Here is a 24,431-nt window from a genome sequence, read left to right on the forward strand (position 1 = left end):
AATCTTTTCACATTATTTAGTTGGAACAATAAAATTCTGTTTGGTTTTGTATTAAATGAATAAATACTACTACGAAAAAAACTCTGTTAGTGCTCCCCGCGTGTCATCTTTCACAAAATAAAATCCCAAATCATTTTTTCTTTTCAATGTCGCACCAAGCATGTGCGAGATATATGGGTTTCATATAAACATAGATGGCGACTTTGGCTGTTGCGCAGATCAACAATAACAAAATGAGACGTTACCAAGCTTTAATAAGGTGTTTTTTTTTTTAAAGGATTGGAAGGTATCGAAGGAGTCACCGGCGTTAATTAGTGACGACGCCCCCAGATCAAACCTCATACTTGTGACTTCCATTAGAAGAGCGCATTGGATTGTGGGAAAATGTTTATCAACACAAATCTCGCACTTGCGGGATTCGACGACTACCGCCCTTTCACATTCCTCCCACAATTTCGATCAAGATTTGACGCCAATAGGAAGTAATATTAATTTGTTCCAAAATTATCAAAAATACTATGAACAAATACAACAAAACAATGAGCAGAATGCTGCAACAAACTTGAAGTTTGCTCTGAAAAAAATATCGCCCATAAAATGTTAAGATATAATGGTCCATGATTTCATATTCGTATTACATTGGTATTACACTTGACTAAACAGCTAAACATGGTGTCTACGTGAAAATTTCACGTATGAATCAGTTGTATTCAAAATGGCTGCCTCGAACTATGAGGGTTTCCTGGGAAACAAGTCGGAATTCCACGGCATGAGCTGTTAACCTTAATTTACACAATGTGTTAAGAAATCGTCTCAAATATTACGATTTTATAAATTGATAAAAAGGTTGTCCTTTTTATTTTCTTTTGAATGCCATGATTTCTCCCGTCAATATTTTGGTGAAATATTTTGCATACTTATGTATTATTCTGCAATTTCTTCGTTACTTTTGAACCAAATTAATGGACTTTTCCATTTGTTACAGGCTTTGATCACAATTTTTTTTATGCGAAAAATCATGCAGGTTTATTTTGTAAAAGTTGACAAAAGTTAAAGCGGGGGAGTCGTCACCTGCGCATGCGTCAGATGGCCATAGCGTGTCATTGTTTACAAACAAACGTCTACCCATGAGCCTTTGCGTTTTAGCGTGTGTTGTTATCGTCGCTTGGGACTCAATTCCTGCGCGGGCACAGTTGACGACCGTCCCGTTTTAAATTCGGTATTGGAAAGTTAATGTGCAAAATACACGTACAAGTGAACGCTGAAACACTTACAATACATATAGGTGATGAAACTCTAGAAACACAAAGCCTGCACCTCGGAGGGCGCACACACTCACACCTTAATAGACAGGCACCATTTCCGAGGACTTCACAGACTATTACAGAGCTTACTAAACAGATTTCAATAATAATCCGCCTTCACTAGAACACGGAAATATAGACATGTATTATTGAGAAGTATTTTTTTTATTATTGTCTTTAAAGTATAATGATAACCATTAAAAATACATTGGAATCGGTTCACATTCTCTTGTGGATTGTGAGATTAATTATGTATACGTACATAAACACAGCGTATCCGGCGATACCACCGTGATGGGACGCACAGGGATGATCAATAATGCGAAGCTTTTTCTGAACCAATTATCTCTGTATTCAAATGTCAATAGAGTACCGTATCGGATATATCAGCGGTAATTACGTGGAACTGAAAAACACGTTTCCGATTCGCGTAATACCATGAACAGTTCGCATAACACGATGTCGCGTAATACACTGCCCATGTGATGTCAATACCGATTCGTTCCGTGAAAACCGAGGCGAAGTTCACGCGTAACCTAATCACATAGAACATTTGCATAAATCCACGTTGAGAAAAATTAAAACTATGGAAAGTGTACAGCTATGTTTTTTGAAGTAACACCGACATATATGACACCCCCAAAATGGATATATTTTGGACTTTCTAAATTCTGAAAGATTATATTCCCGTATCAGTTGTGTTTCTTATGACACAAAATCGATATTTCAATGGTAAGCTAGTTAAACGGAAAGGTCATACATCTACCAGCAGCGGTATTGCTGAAATCTGTTGTGACACGCTTAATTTAGCTAAAAGACTGACAATATTATCTGATTTAGTTGCATTATGAATTACAGCAAAAATATAAAGCAGCTGCATACATTGATAGCTGAATAGATAGTTTACACATTTTGTTTGCGTTTCATTGAAAAGATGAGGACACATAAAACAATGTTGCATTTCAAAGAAGAGAAGGTTCACGGTAATTATACAGGATAAACCTAATTACCATCCCCAGCTGAGGAACTGCAATACTGCGCCGAGTATGGGTAATTTGTTCGTTGGGGGACACTCTCGTGGCGCGTCATTTAGAAATAATCTGTTATTCATCCCGTCTAATTTAGTTTTTCTAAGGAATCAGGCTACAAATTCACTAGAAATCAAAATCCTACGGCACAATACATTCCATAACCAGAGTTAGCCCGGTTATAACTGTTTCTCAGAAATTGAATAGATACTAGTCACAGTTGTTCCTAAGAGAAAACTTTCAAAGTCCGTACGCATACCAACATTTCACTAATTAAATTTCACTCTATTTCATATACAGCGGAGACGCTTGTGACGTCATAGCACGCTTAGTTCACAGAGATGCGTTTTCACGCATACTCGGTTTGATTAAGTAATTAAAGAAAGTTTCCAGTGAATCAAATTAAAGCACAACATTGCAAACATTTTTATTCTGAATAGTGCAAGTAAAACGGTTACCATGGCGACTGGAATCAATTATCTCATATATTATATGATTTTGGTAATATAAGTCGAAATTGATGATTTCGGAACTGACTTGATAAATTTCAACTGATGCGAAAGTAAACTTTTGTCACTTTTTAAGAACATTAAACCAGCATACTCTTTTCGACTTTTTTTCGAAAATATTGTTCAAACCCTGCAGCCAATGGGAAATTATGTTCAAAATTAACAATGAAATTAAAGAAAAAACACATAAAAATGTACAAAATTTGCCATGACATATTGGCGGGAAAATTATGGCGTACAATACACGTCGTTTGGTAATTTGAATAAAATCCCCCCCCCCAAAAAAAGTGACAGATCTCAGGAAAACACTGATAGCCTGAACAACTTGTTGAAATCAACATGACAGGGTCTTGAACTGTCAGAGGTTGCGACCATTTGGTGTTGTGTGAGTCAATTACGTTTTCATCATGGAGCGCACGTCAAATGTGACACAAGATTTGAGAGCGCATCGGAAACTACTGGCGTCTGGGAATATGAGGATGGGGCTTAGAAGATAGAAGTAAATCTGTGTTATTTGTTGTTTGGCGCTGTACGGCCTGTACGTCGTGTTGTACATAGAAGTATTGCAATACATTAGTGACTCATTAATCAACACGACTATATCTACGCGCACAATGTCAATAAATTTACACACTCTACAAATATCATTAATAATTTTAAATCCAGACCAAATATTATCCTAAATGAGACTCAAAAGCATACTCAGTTATTAGAGAAAACTGTCAGAAAGATTATCGCCCGATATTTTAATAGCCTCCTTTGACATGCGCACAAGACCACTAATACTTCGCACAGGCGACTATGTAATGCCTGGTGTTACAAGCGGCGACATTGTTGTCAGGCCACAGAGGCCAGTTGAAAGTGAGCCGAAGTACGAGCATGCGCAGTGTGGGTAGCGCGGTAGAAATGGGGTGATTTCAAAACAAGTCACATGCCACTAACTCATATTTCCTCCTGGTTTATCAATATGTATGAAGACAAAATATGCGTTTTTGAAATTGTCCGTTGTTTTTTGTACCGGAATGTTTACGACAAGATTGGCATGTTCAGTTCGATACAGCCCCCTCTACTTTGTGTGAGCAATTGATATATCTACTCGGTTTACAGGGCGAGCTTAATTTTTAATTGGTCAAATGTAGACTACCTCGTTTTCGGCATAGCCCTACATTAAAACTATTATTTTTTTTGCAACTATTCGCATTATTCATCTCATATTTTGCTCGGATAAATGTCAAGAAAATGTTAGTTTTCTTTAATAAATCTAATTGTTCCCCGGATAGCACCGTTCCTTTTTGCCTGGATACCCGAATACTACAACGCTTGGTATACGTCCCCATTGAAATCTGGTTTGCTGATTATAAACTGTATTAAAGATACATACACCACTCAGCAAAAAAAATAAAAAAAATAATCACGCGAGAATAATTACATTTCCCGTCGGTTCAAGGATATCCAAAGTATACGATGTGATGTAACACCGTTGAACAAAGTTTAGCCGCAATGTCCCAAGTGACGTTTATGTGTGCTCATCATATTCATTCAAATGCATAAATTTTACAAGACGAGCCAAATACTAATACCAATAATCCTCTCGGGTTTAATAAATAACCCTTCCAAACCAAATAAAAAGTTAAAAATGTAAATCTGTCCCCAATATTTAGCAATAACGATTATGAATGGCGTCCGCTATAATCTACAAACTTTGATTAAACCTCAGACTAGTCTGAGATTAAACTTGAAGGTCGGCGGCGGCGCTCGTGATAAATCAGGTACAGTACTAGTAATTTCAACCGGTACACAGTGATTCCCCCTCCCCAAGTAAATGATTTACGCAATAAAACACGAAATAACTTGTCGGTTGTTGGTAGAGGTTTCGTGTCTAGTACTAAGTAACTAAAATACGTATTACATTTATCGATTTGAGGTAGCGAGCTAATAAGCAAACAAATTACTGTTAACTTATTATGGACAATTCTCGGGGTACAGTATTTATTTCATGTGAAAGAACCCCATCAGCACAAGTTTGCATTCAGTGTATGTTATAGACAAAACGAAATCGATAGCTGATAAAGAAATATTTCAGTGTATAGCGGTTAGAATGTATTCTGAAACCTAGGCAACGAGGTTAAACATAATACTGTGAAATACTTTATTTTCGCTTGGAATTAATTTTCGCTGATGAAAATTGCGAGTTTTGCGAAAGCGAGTATGCAAGTTGTTACAGCGAGGCCAAATAAACCAGGTAGGCGCGGGTGATATAATAAAACTACACAGAGGCAAGCAACTCCAAAATATCAACAGACTTGGTTAGTGTAATTACATCTGATCGATGAGCGACCTAACTAACGATTCAACCGTAGGACAGCTAATGTAGCATGGAGTTGATACACAATACGGGTGTAAGCAAGATGATAACCGGGTACACTATAACTATACGTATCATATTCGATATAATATCGATTTCCAGTCACCGTATTGTTTGACACTGATACAATGTTGTGAACACGACACGGTATATCGATCTAGCACTACGCTGTCGGTGATCACGTGACCACAAGGCCTTCACCTGAACTTCAAAAGTATAAAGTGCCCCAACTAACTTTTATTAATTGACAATATAGCTGCGATGTACATTTTTCTTTCTATTGTGGAAGACTGTTGATAAGCTTATGTGTGTATGTGGGGGGGGGGGGGATGCGATCTCTTCGTCCTGTCTAATTTTTATGTTCAATTATTGATAATTTCATAGTGCTAACATATCATTAGAAAATCGAGTTACTAGTAATTCAGTTACATATCGAACATATTTATAATTAGGTTTTACATTTGGAACTAACCTCGGCGTACAGCTCGTACGGACAGAATGTATTCCACGGAGGTGTGGCTTTTGGTGAAAAGATTACCTTTATCTGGCGAGAATAGAATACATAGATCGGAGTGTTGGCAACGTTATTTTCTGTATATTATAAATAGTCGGAAAAAGAATGTTGTCAGGAAAACTATTGAATGGATTTACCGTTTCCGCGTCATCCTACCAGATGACGAGTCATGAATCACCATGAGCGGATGTTGGGATACGTGTCATCTTCTCCGCTGTGGTTACTCGGGAAAACTTGAAAGAAAAGGGGCATAATGGTTATAAATAATTACACAGTTTTTCTGTAGTCTTGTTTATCGGAGACTCTCGAAGGCTAACCCCTTAATTAGAAATAATATTTTGTTAGTCACATTCTATATTTTATAGATAAAATCTGTATTCAATAAACGCGTACTAGTATGTGAACTATCTATAAACTGTCCGTTCCTTTACTTAAAGGCCCAGGTATACTATAAATACGGTCCTAAACAATAGGGATTATTTCCTTGCTTGTCACGCTGTAGTAAACAGCTCCAGCCAAGCCCCGGTAATAGCGCGTTTTCTCGAACTTACAGGTCGATTATGTCGTGCCAAAGTGGATGCATGTGACTATGAATATCACAGCTGTGACTGTATGTAGTATTTATGACAATAAATAGTGTACGAGCTGAGATTTTGGCGAATAAAAGTCAAAAACTCGAACCGAGGAAAGGGACACGCTACTAATCTGGAATAATTAACTACTGTCAATCAAAGTCACGTGATGTTGGACCGCTGAAACAGGGTGCGTCATAGGCTATGCAAGTGATTAATGTGGGGAACGTTTAATGTTCTGATACAGGTTTTCGCCCATTCCCAGTGACACTGAAGAAACTCACGGTTCTCGATGAACACAAACTCCGTTTTATTTCAACGGAACGGTTTACAAACACTTGTTACATCAGCGACATCTTGAACATTCTAGAAAAACCTACCAACGAGGCTCGAACAGTATCATGGGTAATGGAAGAGTATGGAGAATTTATCTTACAAATCAGAGTGAAATCATCGCGAATGACAATAACTGTTGAATAGCTGGTGCATAAATTTTGTAATAAACGATTTCCCGATATCAGAGTGTATACACAAATAAATCACGAATCTTGTACAATGATATATCCTGAATGTTTGTTGTTCGATAATAATAATTCAGTCACGATGTTCATAACAACTCTCATAATGCGCTCTGAAAACCCGAAAGTTCTAACTAAGAATTATTTCTCATATTTGAACTTCGCTAATGTTCATAACAATAATTGAGACTCTAATATAATAACTGGACTTTTGGAACAAATGTCAACATAAAAATCGATAAATAAGAAGTTTGTTCTCGGCTCCTGGTGAACGTGACCCCAGGTCATCAGTGTTACTAAAATAGCCACTTAAATTAGCAGCACTACATAGCAGGTTTTCCACACCCTCCCCCTATTAAAGTTACCTTAACTTTAATATCATGGTTTTCTAATCGTCCTCAATCTCGTTTGCAATGACACCAACTAAGCGGTTCACTGCAGCAGTCTTTGCCTTTCGACTTGGACGACTCACATTCTGGTTCTTGAGGGTCCCAACTGGTTCTTCTGATTTAATATCATCACCCACTGGAGTTTCATCATTTGTATTGCTGATTTCTAGGTCACAAACCAATTGGAGTGGCCTTTCAATGATGTAGCCACTGCCTGTCTTGATTTTGTATCCTCTGATCACTCCGTCCTTACCAACAATGGTATCTACAATGCGTCCTATCTTCCAATTTGCTCGGTACTTTGTTGAGTCCTTCAGTAGAATGACAGAGTTCTTTCCTGGCAATTCATGCTTTTTGGTTTCTAACCCCTTGGTATTACGCTCCTGTAATGCATGTAAATATTCATTCAACCAACGTTTACGTACATGTTCTCTACAGGTCTTAAGGTATTTTAGACGTTTGCCTATGTCGTCATCTAAGTCATGAACATTGTCCTCTAGGTAACGTGCTGGCTGTCCGCGTAACAACATATTTGGAGTGATAACTACTTGTTCTAAGTCTTCCTCCATGTAGCACAATGGTCTGTTGTTCATGAAAACTTCTACATCCAGCAGTACTTCCTCAAGTTCTTCGAACGTCAGCAGCGCTCGTCCTATAGTTTTGGATAGGGCTCTTTTTGTGATGCCAATGAGTCTCTCAAAGAAACCACCCCACCATGGAGAGCATGACAGGTTAAATCTCCACTCAATGCCCTTTGTTGTGAGGTAGTTGAATATATCTTCATCATTCTGAAGCTTAGTTAGCCACATCTTGGTCGCAACAAATGTCTTGGCATTGTCACTCACCATACAACTTGGTGATCCTCTCCGTGCAACAAACTCCTTCAGTCCACGTTTGAATTCTATCGTTGACATATCTCTGCACAGCTTTAAGTGTACAGCTCTGGTAGTTGCACATGTAAAGGGAGCGATGTAAGACTTATTCGTTTCACTCTTGCCTAATTTGTAGTGAAGTGGTCCTGCAAAGTCCACACCTGTCACATCGAAGGGCTCAGTAAATTCCGTTCGGAAGGCAGGCAGAACTGATGTCACAGGTGCATCCAACATTTTTGCACGGTACTTTTTACAATGGTTGCAATTGTGTAGTATTGATTTGACTAGGGATCTCAGTTTTAGAATCCAGTATTTCTCTCTCACCTTACTCATTGTTGTGGCTACTCCCCCGTGTAATGTTAGAATATGGCAATGCTCAATTATCCGTCTCGCTAAGGCTGTCTTTTGTGGAATGTAGATTGGATTGTAGCCTTGGATTCTACTGCTGCATCTCTGTATCCCGTCATGATCTACTGATATTGCAATGTCGACTGTCATTCTGTTTGTTTGTTGTGTCATTTTAATCCATACTGTTTCCGCTGCTGACATCTCAGATTTAGTGAGAGGCCCAATCCGTCTCATCCCTCTACAGCTGTCTGCAAAACGCTTTATGTGTGTCGTTATGCGCAAAAGCTTCCAGAAGGGAAATCGGCTCAGAAGGTCTTGTACCCATTTATTCAAGTCGTTCTCATCTTCTGTCAGGAGCATAGCTTTATTGTACTTCGTTGACCTCTTTTCTGTTTTCGTGCCTGCTGATTCAGAAATCTCTGGTTGAACTGGTCTGTCTATCTCACTTGAAAGCCACTTTGGCCCATTGAACCAAAGTGTACCAAGACGGTCTGGCGTTGTGCCTCTGGTCCCTAAGTCGCTTGGGTTTTCTGTTGTCGGTACATATCTCCACTGAGCATCTGTAAGCTCTCCGATCTTTCTTACTCGATTGCGAACGAATGTTGACCATTCACCGTGGTTTTGAAGCCAATACAAAACTGTTGTGCTGTCTACCCAACTATTCCAGGCTGTGATGGGAAATGCAGCTAGTGCCTTTGAAACATTATTCTGCAATTTAGCTAAAGTATGAGCAGCTGCCAATTCCAATCTTGGGATGCTCCTGTCTTTTGGTGCGATTCTGGACTTGGCAACTAGCAACTGCTGACTGACTGGTTTTGAGTCCCGGCATGCCACAACATAGACTGCAGCACAGAGAGCTACTTTGCTGGCGTCTGCAAATCCATGAATCTCAAAACTTGTGGGTGTGTCGGTAAACACACAGCGTGGTATGGTTATGGTTGGTGCTAGTTGCAAGCTCTTTATCCACATCCACCATTTTTTGTGAATTCCCTCTGGCACCCTTTCATCCCAATGTAACTGAAGGAGACAAACTTCACTGAAGATCAATTTTGCAGTGATAGTTACTGGTGAACTCCACCCAAGTATGTCATAAATGCTGTTAATATCCGATATCATTTTCCGTTTAGTAGTTGGTTCACTGCCTTTTAAGCCTGGCTCAAAGTCAAGAATCAGTGTGTCTTCCATCTTGTTCCATGGGATACCGAGAATCTTTGTGTCACTGGTTGATGTGTTATCAGTCCCTTCATGTTTTATGTTGTTTTTGGAGCTAAGATGGGTGATGTTGCTGTGCCATTTGTGAAGTGAAAACCCACCTTCTGATAGTATTTTGGTAGATTCTTCTTTGAATACTGCAACATCACGTTCTGTCTCTCCTCCTCCTTGAATATCGTCAACATATGTATCATCCAAAAGAGTTTGGACTGTTATTTGATAGTTTTCCCTATAGTTCTCAATGTGTTTTTGCAATGTTACTCCTAGGATATATGGACTTGAAGTTGCTCCAAAGATCACCCGTGTAAAACGGTACTCCATCAGTTGACGATCTTGTAGATTGTTGTACCACAAAATTCTCATTGCATCTCTGTCTTGTTCGTGTACTCGAATTTGAAGAAAAGCCTTCTGGATGTCTCCTCTGATGCAATATTTTCGCATGCGGTTCCTTATCATAATGTCAAACAGTAGTGGCTGTAGTGAGGGGCCTGTCTCTAAGCAGTCATTGAGTGAGGGGCTTTTTGTGTTGGCTTTTGCTGAGCAGTCGTACACTATCCTCATCTTTGTTGTTTCTGCTTTCTCTCTGATAACAGCCTGATGTGGCACATAATGAATGACCTCCCCTGTTTGATGAAATGGTGCAGGCTCAATAATTCTCTCATTTATTTGTTCTCTCATAATGTCATTGTACTCCTCTAATTTCCCCATTCTCTCTAGTTTCTTTGATGTGCTGTACAGTCGAGCTGTGCATAAGCCTTTGTTTGTAGGAAGAGGAATGTGATCTTCCTTCCATGGCAGTTTGGTTTCGTAGTATCCCTGTTCTGTCATACTCAACTGTTGTCTAAATTCTTCATGAATCATTGAAGTTTCTTTGCTATCCACATCCCTAATTCCCAAAACATCCAGTGAGCACAGCTTCTCAAATTCTTCATATCCGGTTTTCATGAAGAACTGCTTCTCTGTTTGACTTTCTGTTGATGACTGTTTTCCTGAAATTGTCCAACCCAACATAGTGAACTCAGCACCTGGATCCTTGTCTGGATTTATGCCCAACACCAGCGGTTCTGTTGTTCGAATCCTCTGGTAGTCGGCTGCTCCCAAGATGATGTGAATAGCAAGTAGATTCTCAGTCGTTTCTTCCTCACTAAACTGCAGTCTGCGAAACCGAACATGTCGTTTCTTCAGTGATTTGATGTTTGGGTTTGGTAAGTGGGTTAAAACACCCTTTTCTGCATTTACACAGGTGACATCAAATGAAAACCCACCTACTGCTAGTGATTCTATTGTAATATTGTACAGTTCGACAGTTTTCCTGACAGTGCCATACATCTGTTCTATACAGCGTTGTTCTCTCTTTATAGGTTTCAAGTGCAATTGTGTTATCAAGTCAGTACACACATATGAACTACCAGCACCTGTGTCAAACATGATTCGAACTGTCTCTGTTCCAACTTTGCTCAGGACTGTAGCATGAATCGCACTTGTATGTTGTGTTGTGATACTCAGTCCCTTTTCTACTTTTGCACTCTCTGAAACGTTAAGTGTAGATTTTGCCCTGTCACAAATTGATGTGTGGTGCTTTCCTTTGCAATTTCTGCATCCCCTTGATCTGCAGTCACTCACAAGATGTCCAACTCCTGTGCAGTTGAAACACATTCGATTTCTACGGAGTATGGCTCTCCTTGTGGCCAAATCGAGCACTTTGACACAACTATAACTGGAGTGATCTTCAGAACGGCAATACACACACTTAATTTTACGATTCGATGTGTGATCTCCATTACTCCCAAGCAGCAATTTTTCATCTTTTCTTTTCTTATCATCTCTCCATTTTGTAGTAATATTCTCCTCAGTAACTCTCTGTGGATTTCTTTCCACATATTTCCGCAGACTCTCAACAAGCTCTTCTAGACCCCATTCTTCCCAGTTGTCATCCTTTTGTACAAGCACTTCACGTACAGGACCTAGTTTGTCCATTAATGTATATACTGAACTTTGTGCTGTAGTCAGTTTATTCATTGTTTTGAGTGTACGCACAATTCTTGATAGCCTGTTATAAAAGTCATGTACTTCATTCAATTTGTGGATGTTAGTAACAGTTGGAATTTCCTCAAGGTCTTTTATCAGTGATTTGTGTACTTTAATATCTTTACCGTATGTTTGTAGAAGTATTTTCTTAGCTTCCTGATATCCTGCAGCAGTGTGAGGCAGTCCCAAGATGTCCTCTCTTGGTTTGTCTTTCACCAATTCAATTAGATAATTAAATTTACTGACTTCAGCAATATTGGACCCATCCACCTTCACAGTAAACTGATTCCAAAAGCGTAACCAGTCTTTGTAATCACCAGAGAAGGGAGTAATAGTGTACTTTTGTAGTTTCACTGCTTGTGTAGAGGGCGCTGTTAAAGACTGTCCACTGCTCACCTGTTCAGCATGTCTAGCTTGTATTTGTTTTTCATAATCAAGTTTTCTCAAATACCACACCTCCTCTCGTTTTTGTTGACGAATAATTATCTCTTCAATTTCTTGTTGTTGTCGTAGTCGGTGTTTGGATTGCTCTTCACTCACCCTTTGCTGGATATGTAGTTCCTTTTCTAGTTTCCCTTGTGTCTCTCGCTCTGTTGCATCATCAACCAATTTTCTGATATGCTGACGAGCCTCCCTGATTGGTTGCATGGACGCTTTCTGCGTTGTTGTCCACTGCTTCACATACTCTAATTCTGATTCTTTGTCTAACAGATATTCAGTTGTTTGATCTCTCGAATGCTCCAGCCGTTTCAGTAACTCGCCTACTTGTTCATACGCCATTGTTATATCAGCAGTACATTCACTCTGTGATAATTCAGTAATTTCCTCAAGCTTGAGTTTGGCTATTGTTAGTTGCCTTGCAAATTTTTCTTCCGTAAATGCCATGTTTGGTGTATTTCTGTGTGGCGTAGTATGAACAGTTCACGTATTCTTTAACTTCGCATCAAATGTTTCAGTTCTTTTTATATAAGCTGGCAATAATACTCACTGTTGTATTACACGGTTCTGTATAACACAAACGCTATTGTGCAGTAACTCCCGTCGTGGTCGCCACCTTTCAGTGTGGGGAACGTTTAATGTTCTGATACAGGTTTTCGCCCATTCCCAGTGACACTGAAGAAACTCACGGTTCTCGATGAACACAAACTCCGTTTTATTTCAACGGAACGGTTTACAAACACTTGTTACATCAGCGACATCTTGAACATTCTAGAAAAACCTACCAACGAGGCTCGAACAGTATCATGGGTAATGGAAGAGTATGGAGAATTTATCTTACAAATCAGAGTGAAATCATCGCGAATGACAATAACTGTTGAATAGCTGGTGCATAAATTTTGTAATAAACGATTTCCCGATATCAGAGTGTATACACAAATAAATCACGAATCTTGTACAATGATATATCCTGAATGTTTGTTGTTCGATAATAATGATTCAGTCACGATGTTCATAACAACTCTCATAATGCGCTCTGAAAACCCGAAAGTTCTAACTAAGAATTATTTCTCATATTTGAACTTCGCTAATGTTCATAACAATAATTGAGACTCTAATATAATAACTGGACTTTTGGAACAAATGTCAACATAAAAATCGATAAATAAGAAGTTTGTTCTCGGCTCCTGGTGAACGTGACCCCAGGTCATCAGTGTTACTAAAATAGCCACTTAAATTAGCAGCACTACATAGCAGGTTTTCCACATTAACAACACTCATTAGCATAGTCACTGTTGAGACCAAATTTCTTTATGTTCGGTTTGCGGTAGAGCGCCCTCTTTGGTAGATGGGGATTAGACTTTTGTTTGACCTGGTCTCGTGCAGTCAGCCGTTTGTTGATCGGAGAAACTTGTTGTGTAGTGAGCGACGCCAAGTAAAGCACGCTGGTATGTACAGTTTGTTATTCTACTATGTTTTCCAATTCATTTTTTAGTATACAGTTGACATTATTGTATATTTCTGAAAGGTTTTGTTGCTGAATTGTTTCAACTATGTGACTTCTGCTCGGTACGTTATGTTATCGCTCGCGACTCATTTGCATATGTTTGCGCTGACTGATTTCACTAGTGAGAGTATTTGCTGTATTTTACGTCTGATTTATTGATTTATGCATAGTTTTGTAATTCTATGTCTTCAGAAATATTGTATTTGTTATATTCTATAGAATTTTACCGGTATCTAGTGGTTTCTGGTTTATAGACAATATTTTATTATTTGCTTTCCCAGTATTGAAGGACAGTTGTTGTAAAGCAAGCCGTTAGCACAAGCTGATGTTAGTCCCTTCCATTGGAGGTGTTGGGAAATTGTTTCGGTGAGACATGGTTCTTTATGCTATTATACTTATATTTTATTGGATTAAATTTTCTTGTGTGACTTGTACATGTATATATGGACATTTATGTTTGTATTTTGAGAATATTTGAGTACTGTATTTATTGATTTCTTTGTGTATCTTTCAGTTAATCGTATCGTGTCATATCGCATGTAACGCATGGTTATGTGATAGATGGTGCGCATTAAAGACAATATAACCCTCAAGTCAAGCCTCCATGGTGTTATTCAATTTCATTGCATGAAAGGGACCCACATCTCTCATTAACGAAACATTCTATTGGTGAAGGGATATTCGTCAAAATGGATGAAGATAGAAACCGGAAGTTAACCCCTCAAGGACAGACATATGCTGAAGAGGTAAAGTTTAAGGCTCTTGGGGAAGCATGGAGGAGTGTGAAGTCTGTATCTGAGAAAATAAAGTCCCTGATGGCAGAAAACCCTCTGATTGAAAGTGTTAAAGATATTCATACTGAGTGGATGAATAAATATGAACAGTTTCTGAAGTCCAATGATAAGTACTGTGCCTTGTTAAGTGAACATGATCGTGCTGAACATTTTGAGAAATGGTATGATGAGAAAGATGTTTGGGTCACAAATTTAAAGTCCCAAATAGAGAGCTGGTTTTCATCTATGTCAAAAAATGTCAAAGCTGTCACTGGATCACGGTCTACAGTGAGTTCAATGAGAAGTAAGAGATCTTCAATAAAGTCTATTGAAAGAGTAAAGGAATCGGAGTTAATAGAAAAGGAGAAGTTGGTCAGAGATAAGCAAGCACTAGAGATGAAGCTGAAATTAATGGAAATACAAATGCAGCACCAAGCAGAAACACACAAGATCCAAACAAAGTTAGCAGTGTCCAGAGCCAGAAGTCAGCTGATAGAGGAGCTTGAAAATGATACTGACAGCCAGTCTTTGGGCAGTGAATGTGACAGTATGAATGGTGCTGAGAATGAAGGTCAGCTAAGTGAGCTTGAAGATGGTAAATCAGTATCAAACAAAATATTGTTGCCTGACAGTTCGAAGATTTCTAACAAGAACTTCAGTGATGTGTTGATTGAGATGCAGAAGCCTAAACTTGAGATAACAAAGTTTGGTGGTGACTGTTTAAGCTACAATAAGTTCATGAGACAGTTCAAATCAAGAATAGAAAGTTCCTGTGCCAATGATGAGAAAATAGCTTATCTGGAGCAGTTCACAACAGGTGAAGCACACCGTATTGTAGTTGGTTTCTCGTACCTGGATTCTGATGTTGGTTACCCAGCTGCCATGAAGGAACTAAAGAGAAGATATGGTGATCCAGAGGTGATTGCTAATTCTTACATAAAGAAGGTGCTGTCTTGGCCACATATCCGAGGTGATGATGCAAAGGCCCTGGATGAGTTTGCTGTGTTCCTGAGGGAATGCAAGGCTGCAACCCACTGTGTCGGTAGTTTGGGTGTACTGGAATATTCAGAGAACTTGATACGCATTGTTCAGAAGTTGCCTCCTAGTATGCATGAGAGGTGGAGAAGTATTGTTCAAGGTCTTCGTAGAAATGAGAAGAGAATTGGTTTTAGTAACCTGGTAGATTTTATCCAATCAGAAGCAACTAAGCTGAATGATCCAATTTATGGCAGAGATAGCATGACTTCTGATGGAAGACAGAGAAGAGACAATGTACAGCGTAAGGTGTCTGCTGCTACAAATATTGGCAGTAGTGGACTAAAATGTTGGAGTTGTGATGGACCACATCGACTAGCTACCTGTCCAGAAGTTGAAGCAATGTCTCTAGAAAATAGAAGAAATCTTGTGAGAAAATTAAAGGTGTGTTTTCTTTGCTTTGGAAAAGGACATTTTTCCACTGGATGCAACCTGAAGATAACTTGTGATGTGTGCAGAGGCAATCACAACACCCTCTTGCATGATTTTGCCCGACAAAAGAAGCAGAATAGCGACAACCAGCTTACCAGTAGTGCAACAACTGCTGACCAGCCAACAAGGGTCAATACTAGTGGTTGTAGATGCCTATCATTCCAGTGAAGGTGACCATGGGGTCCCAGACAGCAGAATGTTACGCATTCTTAGATCCTGGCAGTAATGTATCATTTTGCACTGATGGTTTGGCAGAGAAGTTGCAGGCAACTGGTACTGGAATGAAACTTACTATGAAGACAATGGGTGCTTCATGTAGTATGCCAACGAAGGTGATAACCGGTCTGAGAATAGAAGCCATCAGTGGTAACGGGGTTCCAGTGCAACTGCCTCCTGTATTTACGAAGTCAAGCTTGCCCGTAGAGAAGTGGCATATACCTACCCAGAAAGATGTATCCACATGGGAACATTTGGGAGATATTGAGTTGCCAAGGTTGCAAATCAGTAGCAATATCGATTTGCTTATTGGTAACAATGTTCCAGCAGCATATGCACCTATAGATGTAAGGACAGGACCACCAGGGAGTCCATATGCTACAAAGACGCCTTTAGGATGGGTTGCCTGGGGTGTTAAGAAAGGTGGAAAGATGAAGTATTCAAGTAATTTTGTCATTGCTGACAATAGTTTAGAGAAGTTATATAGACAGAGTCTGAACTATGACTTTCCAGAGAGAACTGTTGATGACAGAAGAGAATGGTCGTGGGAAGACAGGCGCTTTATGGAAGTGATGGACAGTTCTTGTAAGATGGTGAATGGTCATTATCAAGTGGATCTCCCTCTGAGAAATCCAGATGTGAAATTGCCTAACAATCGGCATATGGCAGAGCAGAGGTTAAAGGGTCTGCAGGCGAAAATGAACAAGAATTCACAATTCAAGGCAGACTACATAGAGTTCATGGAGAAGGTGATTGCAAATGGGTATGCGGAAAAGGTTCCTGATGGAGTGACGGCTAAGAAGGGGAAAGAATGGTATATACCCCATCATGGTGTATATCACCCTAGAAAGCCAAACAAGATCAGAGTGGTGTTTGACTGTGCAGCGAAGTGTGATGGTACATCGCTGAATGATGTCTTGCTACCAGGGCCAAACCTAATGAATGATCTTAAAGGAGTACTCATGAGATTCAGAGAGTTTCCTGTAGCCTTCGCAAGTGATATTGAGTGCATGTTTTATCAGGTGAAGGTGCCTGAGAGTCAACGAGACCTGTTGAGATTTTTATGGTTACCAAAGGGAGACTTAGACCAGAAGCCCAAGGTTTATCGTATGGCAGTGCATTTGTTTGGAGCTGTGTCTGCACCATCATGTGCTAATTATAGCTTGAGAAGAACTGGTATAGACAACATACGCAATGCAAGAGAAGAAACAGTCAACACACTACATAACAATTTCTACATGGACGATGGACTGAAGTCAGTGGAAAATGTTGAACAAGCCATTCAACTGGTGAAGGAGCTAAAGGCCTTGTGCAAAGAAGGAGGCTTCAACCTCACCAAGTGGTCTAGCAATGAACGAGAAGTTTTGAGAGAGATTCCCCTGGATGATCGAGCTAAAGAACTGATGGACTTGGATCTGGAATCATCGCAGCTTCCTACAGAGAGAACACTAGGTGTGTTGTGGAATGCAGAGACGGATGAGTTCCAATTCAAGTGTCAAATCAAGAAGACAGAGGTGACAAGAAGGTCAATGCTGTCTGAAGTCAGCTCGATTTATGATCCGTTGGGTTTTATAGCTCCACTCCTCATTCCAGCAAAGAGTGTGCTTCAAGAGATGTGCAAACAAGAAGCTGGATGGGACGATGAACCAAGTGATAACATACATGGCAAGTGGCAGATGTGGAAAACAAGCATGCAAGATTTGGAAGAAGTAAGAATTTCCCGATGCTATGTACCAGCTGAATTCGGAAACGTGACATACAGAGAGCTGCATGCTTTCGCTGATGCAAGTGAAATTGGATATGGTTGTGTTATCTACCTCAGACAAATCAACTCAAGTGAAAATATACACTGTTCATTTGTGTTCGCGAAGGCAAGAGTAACTCCTTTGAAGAAAATTACAATACCAAGATTAGAACTTACAGCAGCAACATTGGCAGTGAGATTAGTCTCAATTGTTCAAAGAGAGTTAGACTTCAAGATTGACAAAGCAATCTACTGGACAGACAGCACTGCGGTTTTGAGATATATAAGGAATGACAGAGCAAGATACCACACCTTTGTTGCCAACCGTGTTCAAGTCATAAGAGAAGCTACAGTCCCTGAACAGTGGCGTCATGTGGATACCAAGAGAAATCCAGCAGACTTGGCATCACGAGGTGTTAAGACAACTAACGAATTGAATAAAAGTAATTGGTTTTGTGGACCAGGCTTTCTGTGGGAGAAGGAAGCGGAATGGCCAGAACAGGTGATTTCCATGCGGATAGAGGAGAATGACCCAGAAGTGAAGACTACATGTGCAACCATTGAGTTTGAAGACACATCAATTATAGATTCCTTATTGACGAGAATTTCTGGTTGGTGGAAATTGAAGAGAGTAATGGCCTGGGTCATCATTGCTAAGAACAAGTTCCTCAAGTTCATTGGAAAACTGGAATGCCAATTTGAAGAAGTTGTCCAGTGCCTAACTCCAAAGATGTTATATGAAAGTGAAGTAGCAGTTGTTAAATATGTTCAAAGGAAGGCATACATAGAAGAGATAGAAGTCCTGTCCAAAGGCAAGACAGTGACAAAAAGAAGTCCTCTTTTCAAGTATGACCCCGTGTTGACAGATGATGGTATTATTCGTGTTGGTGGACGACTGAAGAAGGCAGACTTGCTTTATGAGATAAAGCATCCGATTGTGTTACCAAAGAACTCACAAGTATCTGTAATGATTGTTCGGGATGCTCATTCTACTGTTGGTCATTTGGGAAGAAATAGTATTTTGGCAAAAGTCAGAGAGAAGTATTGGATATATGGAGCAAGTCAGTTGGCGAAAAGAGTAGCGAGAAGTTGTGTCACATGTCAACGGTATCACGCAGCACCATGTGAGCAGGTAATGGCTGACTTACCAGCTGATAGAGTTGTTGCAGAAGTATCACCATTTACATTCTGTGGTATGGATTATTTTGGGCCTTTAACTGTGCGCAGAGGGAGATCTGACGTGAAACGGTATGGTGTGATTTTCACTTGTTTTTCTTCCCGAGCAGTCCACCTAGAGATCGCGCACTCGTTAGAAACTGATGCATGCATAAATGCTATACGCAGGTTCATGGCCAGAAGAGGTCCTGTTAGAAGCATCAGATCTGACAATGGCACCAACTTGGTTGGGTCAGAAAAGGAGTTGAGACATGCACTTGAAGGTTTGGATCAGTCCAGAATGAATGATGTTCTGTGTGCAGAAGGCATAGAGTGGCACTTCAATCCTCCAGCAGCATCTCACTTTGGCGGAGTGTGGGAGAGAATGATTCGTAGCATAAGGAAGATTTTGTACAGCCTGTTGAGAGAACAACCCCGAATTGTTGATGATGAGACGCTCAGTACTTTATTCTGTGAGGCTGAGAATATTGTCAACAATAGGCCACTGACTACAACGTCATCAGATCCTAATGATTTACTACCATTGACACCTAACATGCTGATTAATCCACGAGCTCGTGCACTTAGTTCGCCTGGAGTGTTCGAGAAGAGTGACATGTATGCAAGAAAACGTTGGCGTCAATCTCAGTACTTGATAGATGTATTTTGGTGTCGCTGGAGAAAGGAGTATTTAGTTACCCTGCAGCAGAGACCGAAGTGGCAGAGAAAAAGACGCAATGTACAAGTTGGAGATATTGTGCTTGTTGTTGACAAGTCGGTACCCAGAAATAGTTGGTTGATGGGAGTAGTAGAAACAACTTTTAAGGACAAGAAAGGCGATGTAAGATCTTGCAGAGTGAGGACCAAGACGTCAATCTTAGAAAGACCTGTCGCTAAATTATGTATACTAGTCAAGGCAGAACTGAATAAGTAGTTGTATTTTGAGTTGAGTAACAGTTGTAAACTCTTTGTTGAAATTTGTTCTCTTTGTAGTTTTGGAATTGTGAGTTGCAATTCAGGGGCGGGAGTGTTGAGACCAAATTTCTTTATGTTCGGTTTGCGGTAGAGCGCCCTCTTTGGTAGATGGGGATTAGACTTTTGTTTGACCTGGTCTCGTGCAGTCAGCCGTTTGTTGATCGGAGAAACTTGTTGTGTAGTGAGCGACGCCAAGTAAAGCACGCTGGTATGTACAGTTTGTTATTCTACTATGTTTTCCAATTCATTTTTTAGTATACAGTTGACATTATTGTATATTTCTGAAAGGTTTTGTTGCTGAATTGTTTCAACTATGTGACTTCTGCTCGGTACGTTATGTTATCGCTCGCGACTCATTTGCATATGTTTGCGCTGACTGATTTCACTAGTGAGAGTATTTGCTGTATTTTACGTCTGATTTATTGATTTATGCATAGTTTTGTAATTCTATGTCTTCAGAAATATTGTATTTGTTATATTCTATAGAATTTTACCGGTATCTAGTGGTTTCTGGTTTATAGACAATATTTTATTATTTGCTTTCCCAGTATTGAAGGACAGTTGTTGTAAAGCAAGCCGTTAGCACAAGCTGATGTTAGTCCCTTCCATTGGAGGTGTTGGGAAATTGTTTCGGTGAGACATGGTTCTTTATGCTATTATACTTATATTTTATTGGATTAAATTTTCTTGTGTGACTTGTACATGTATATATGGACATTTATGTTTGTATTTTGAGAATATTTGAGTACTGTATTTATTGATTTCTTTGTGTATCTTTCAGTTAATCGTATCGTGTCATATCGCATGTAACGCATGGTTATGTGATAGATGGTGCGCATTAAAGACAATATAACCCTCAAGTCAAGCCTCCATGGTGTTATTCAATTTCATTGCATGAAAGGGACCCACAGTCACACCTCCAATTCACACTTGCCCGGGGCAAGTGAATTGGGCCTTTAAGGTAGAGATGCACTTTATTTGTGAATTTCAATCAAAAATAGTTGTTTTCGTTTTTTATATAGATTTTTATCTAAAGAACATTCTGTGAAAATTTGACCAATGAATTCTTATTGGAACACCGTTAAAATTGCTATTTATTTTCTGGTTAAAAATAAAAAACACTCACACGTGGCAATGTTTATGTTCAATTGCCTAATTTGCATGAGTAACCAAATAACAAGACCTGTGATTGACAATATGCAAATCGAGATTGTACGGGTCATAGTTCATTCAATTCACGCGCATGTGCAATTATTCTCAAATCAGTTCTCGCTCGCTAGCAAACCAAACATTATATTTCCTCAGCGTTTTTTTCTTAATTTTTATCATTACATTATGCGTGGTGTGAAAAGAAAGAAAGGTAGAAAGAAGATTCAGATGATTTCTATGTCGGAAGAGGCAAAAGCTACACTGAAGGCATCAGCCCACCGAACGAAAAACAAATCGATGTGAGCGTCCAAACATGACTTTCCCTGAAGGCATCAATCCGAGTTTCTGATTGACTGAGAGATTTTATTTTTAAATAATTGTTCTCAAAAAATAAACTGAGTATGTGAAGAATAATTTAACATTGTTTACAGTGATAACAATCTGATTAAAATCTGATGTAGTGTACGGGCTTTAATTATTTTGGCTATAAACTTATTTTAATTTTAATTTTTATTACTTTTGTTATTAATGCCATTTTATTTTATTTTATTTTATTTTATTTTACTTTGATTTTGATTTTGTGATTTTTTTAATTCCGCCCTACCTACATCTGAGCCGATGCCTATGTAACGAGATTTCAACGAGACCCACTATCGACGATTTTAGTCAACGAATCACATACCTCCTTCTATAGCGCACATGATGACGTCACCGGGCGGAATCGGGTGGCAAACACACTCAAATAAAATGGCGGATTATACCGACCGAGAATAACACGGCTTTTCGGTAAGTTTATCATTGTCAAATGCAACGAAAGTCATTTTTATGTTAATATTGTGGCTCGAATGGTTCGACTTTAGATCGTTATTTTGCATAGTTGTTCTGGGAGTGACGATTTTTTTTCCGCCGTTTCGACCGAACACCAGTGTCTTTTTCCAGTCGCCTGCCCTGGAGACGGGTGATGTTTTGTTGAAGATCGGGCCAACATCGTCTACGGTATTGAAACCGTAGCTGTAAATATTCATCAAATTGTATCATCATTTTGTACATTATACAATAACTCTTTATTAAAGTAATTGAGCTGATTTGGACTGGAATAAAATATTTTTTTATTTGGAACACATCGCAATTGATCAGGAAATATTTTTTTGCTCCAATTTTCTGCGTCGATGCCGTGGGCCGGTGACCGTTATACAATTTAAAATCAGTTTGCATTGTTTACTATAGCTGTTTACAGTGTTCTAATCATTACGATTTACTTATTTTGTTGCTTCCATTCTAGATAATTATGCTCAGTGATGTAAAATTGAAGCGATGACTGAATGAACGAACCTTGGTTGGCGAAGATGTATCTGGAAGTGTACACATTTGTTGGAAGTGAAAAAAATATTCAATGTAATGACAAAAATTGTAAAATGCTGTGGAATTTCTTTTGCAAATACAAATATACTAGCAATTTTCTATTAATGGTTTATTCAAGTGGGCAAAATATAATGTACAGAAAGATTGCCCGTAGAGTATCGCTACACTGAAAAGTAAGCAACCGACTGCCTGTATAAAAGGGGGGCTGTGATTGGCTGTTACTTATGCGAGATTTGAACGGGACTTACATAGGCGTCGGATCAGATGTAGGTAGGGCAGAATTAAAAAAAAATCAAAATCAAAGTAAAATAATAAAATAAAAGGGCATTAACAACAAAAGTAATAAAAAATAAAATTAAAATAAGTTTATAGCCACAATAATTAAAGCCCGTACACTACATCAGATTTTAATCAGATTGTAGTGATAACTGCTCATTGTCGAAACGAAGCTTACCCATTCACGCTAGTCACAATTAAAAACCTCATACTCTTGAATAGGCGTCAATGACTACGGTAAAACTTAGAAAATGATGCCAAAATACACCTTAAAAGTCCCATTTTATTTTTTTCCTAAATCCAATTCCGAATTTACGGAAGAATCTGGTCCCTCAAATAAGGGGCACGTAAGCTTTGATTCTAACCGGATATATTGCACTGGGTCGGGGAGATACAAACTTTTGTGTATCTTTTGTCCAATGGGTACCTGTACTTCGATCATTCGCAAGTTTTGCTAGGTGGTGCGAGACAGCTTTGTTTGCAACCGGTCGAACTTTGTTTAATTCAATGAAGCAAACAACTGACAATGCAACTGATAAATTGCAGAGGTACGCTAAAATTAATTGAAAACAACCAAATAATTTCAATGAAAAATAAATCACAGAGAGAGGTAACTTGATACATTACGGTAACAACTCTTTTGACGCGCTGACCGCCTCTCCACGTCTGATGTTTTGTTTTCCTTGTCATAATACTTACTGATTGATGATTTTGTTTTGATTTTTGAGTTTTTTTAGCCTGCAACTCGGCCACGACCTTTGCTTTTTCCGTGAAAAATGGGGAAGTTTACGTCAATTTGACGGACATTCCATTTTTTTTAAACTAACGAAGCGCACTGTTTAGCACTCCTATTTTTTTCATTTGCCGATTTCTATTCACAAAAATTCGACCGCTCGAAAATGCACCTTAATTTTGCACTCTTAAAACATGTCAGATTTCCAACACAAATTATTTAAAACCGGTCGAAATTTTAAAACTTTTACGTTAGGAGCTGGAGCTCTCTTCTTGCAGGCGACCGTCGCCAGTAGTACAACAGCATGTTTTGTACGTACATCCGTGCGCTAATTTGTCTGCGACTGTCTTAGAAAATCCCTGAATAAGGCGTTGCCAAAATCGGAAAAAATAAAAAAATGCCTCCTTAAAAAACGAACAGAATTCAAATATTTCTTTTAACAAATATGTTGCAGTGGGAAAAATGGGATTGGAAACGATGAACAAAACTTCTGTGCCTCGCGTTTCGATTCCAGGATTACGCGATTATACATTATTGTGCGTTCGCTTCCTGGAGTTGGTTCTCAATACTACATAAAAATCATCAAGGATAAATAATTTAATATCCCACTTTGTACTCTTCACGGTAAACCATAGGCTCTGAAATACTCGTAGATTTTTTATTGAAAATACATCGAAGAGAAGCCATGATGTTTTGATCGTGATAAAAGGTCACCTTCCTAGGACCGCCCCCTGTTTAATAATTCATGAGATGACGTCATATTTACTGGGCATTGCCACGTGTTTTTACCGACCCCATCAAAACACTGGTATAAATGACGTGTTTCTGATTTATATATTCAAGAGCAGTTGTTCTGGTCCAACGATTTTACATAAAATGTCTATGTCTATACGTTAACTTTCAATTTCAATAGTCTAGAAAGTATGACAAAGCAGTAATTCCCGGTTTAACGCGCAAATATGCAAATTAGCCTTTTT

General features: G+C 39.0%; 2 protein-coding genes and 3 long non-coding RNA genes across 7 annotated transcripts; 4 read left to right on the forward strand and 1 right to left on the reverse strand.

Annotated features, from left to right (window-relative positions):
- Positions 1 to 7,198: 7,198 nt before the first annotated feature.
- On the reverse strand, positions 7,199 to 12,544 carry LOC146728658 (uncharacterized). The gene has a single exon (XM_085495715.1). It carries the CDS (start codon positions 12,542 to 12,544, stop codon positions 7,199 to 7,201), a length of 5,346 nt encoding a protein of 1,781 aa, XP_085351841.1.
- Positions 12,545 to 13,509: 965 nt separating this feature from the next.
- Positions 13,510 to 14,197, forward strand: LOC146728659 (uncharacterized). Of its 2 annotated transcripts, XR_014928258.1 has the most exons (3): positions 13,510 to 13,545; positions 13,886 to 13,970; positions 14,119 to 14,197. It is a non-coding gene; the product is annotated as an uncharacterized LOC146728659 (long non-coding RNA). The 2 variants fall into 2 exon arrangements; XR_014928257.1 differs by lacking the exon at positions 13,510 to 13,545 and having other exon boundaries at positions 13,706 to 13,970.
- Positions 14,198 to 16,020: 1,823 nt separating this feature from the next.
- On the forward strand, positions 16,021 to 19,893 carry LOC102806687 (uncharacterized). The gene has a single exon (XM_006811415.2). It carries the CDS (start codon positions 16,021 to 16,023, stop codon positions 19,891 to 19,893), a length of 3,873 nt encoding a protein of 1,290 aa, XP_006811478.2.
- Positions 19,894 to 20,106: 213 nt separating this feature from the next.
- Positions 20,107 to 20,794, forward strand: LOC144341796 (uncharacterized). 2 transcript variants are annotated; one of them, XR_014928274.1, is made up of 3 exons: positions 20,107 to 20,142; positions 20,483 to 20,567; positions 20,716 to 20,794. It is a non-coding gene; the product is annotated as an uncharacterized LOC144341796 (long non-coding RNA). The 2 variants fall into 2 exon arrangements; XR_014928273.1 differs by lacking the exon at positions 20,107 to 20,142 and having other exon boundaries at positions 20,303 to 20,567.
- Positions 20,795 to 21,683: 889 nt separating this feature from the next.
- Positions 21,684 to 22,539, forward strand: LOC146728660 (uncharacterized). Its single transcript, XR_014928213.1, has 2 exons — positions 21,684 to 21,869; positions 22,366 to 22,539. It is a non-coding gene; the product is annotated as an uncharacterized LOC146728660 (long non-coding RNA).
- The last annotated feature ends 1,892 nt before the right edge of the window (positions 22,540 to 24,431 follow it).

Source organism: Saccoglossus kowalevskii, chromosome 22, assembly GCF_978046115.1.
Source record: "Saccoglossus kowalevskii chromosome 22, keSacKowa6.1, whole genome shotgun sequence".
In the NCBI taxonomy this organism is placed as follows: Eukaryota; Metazoa; Hemichordata; class Enteropneusta; family Harrimaniidae; genus Saccoglossus; species Saccoglossus kowalevskii.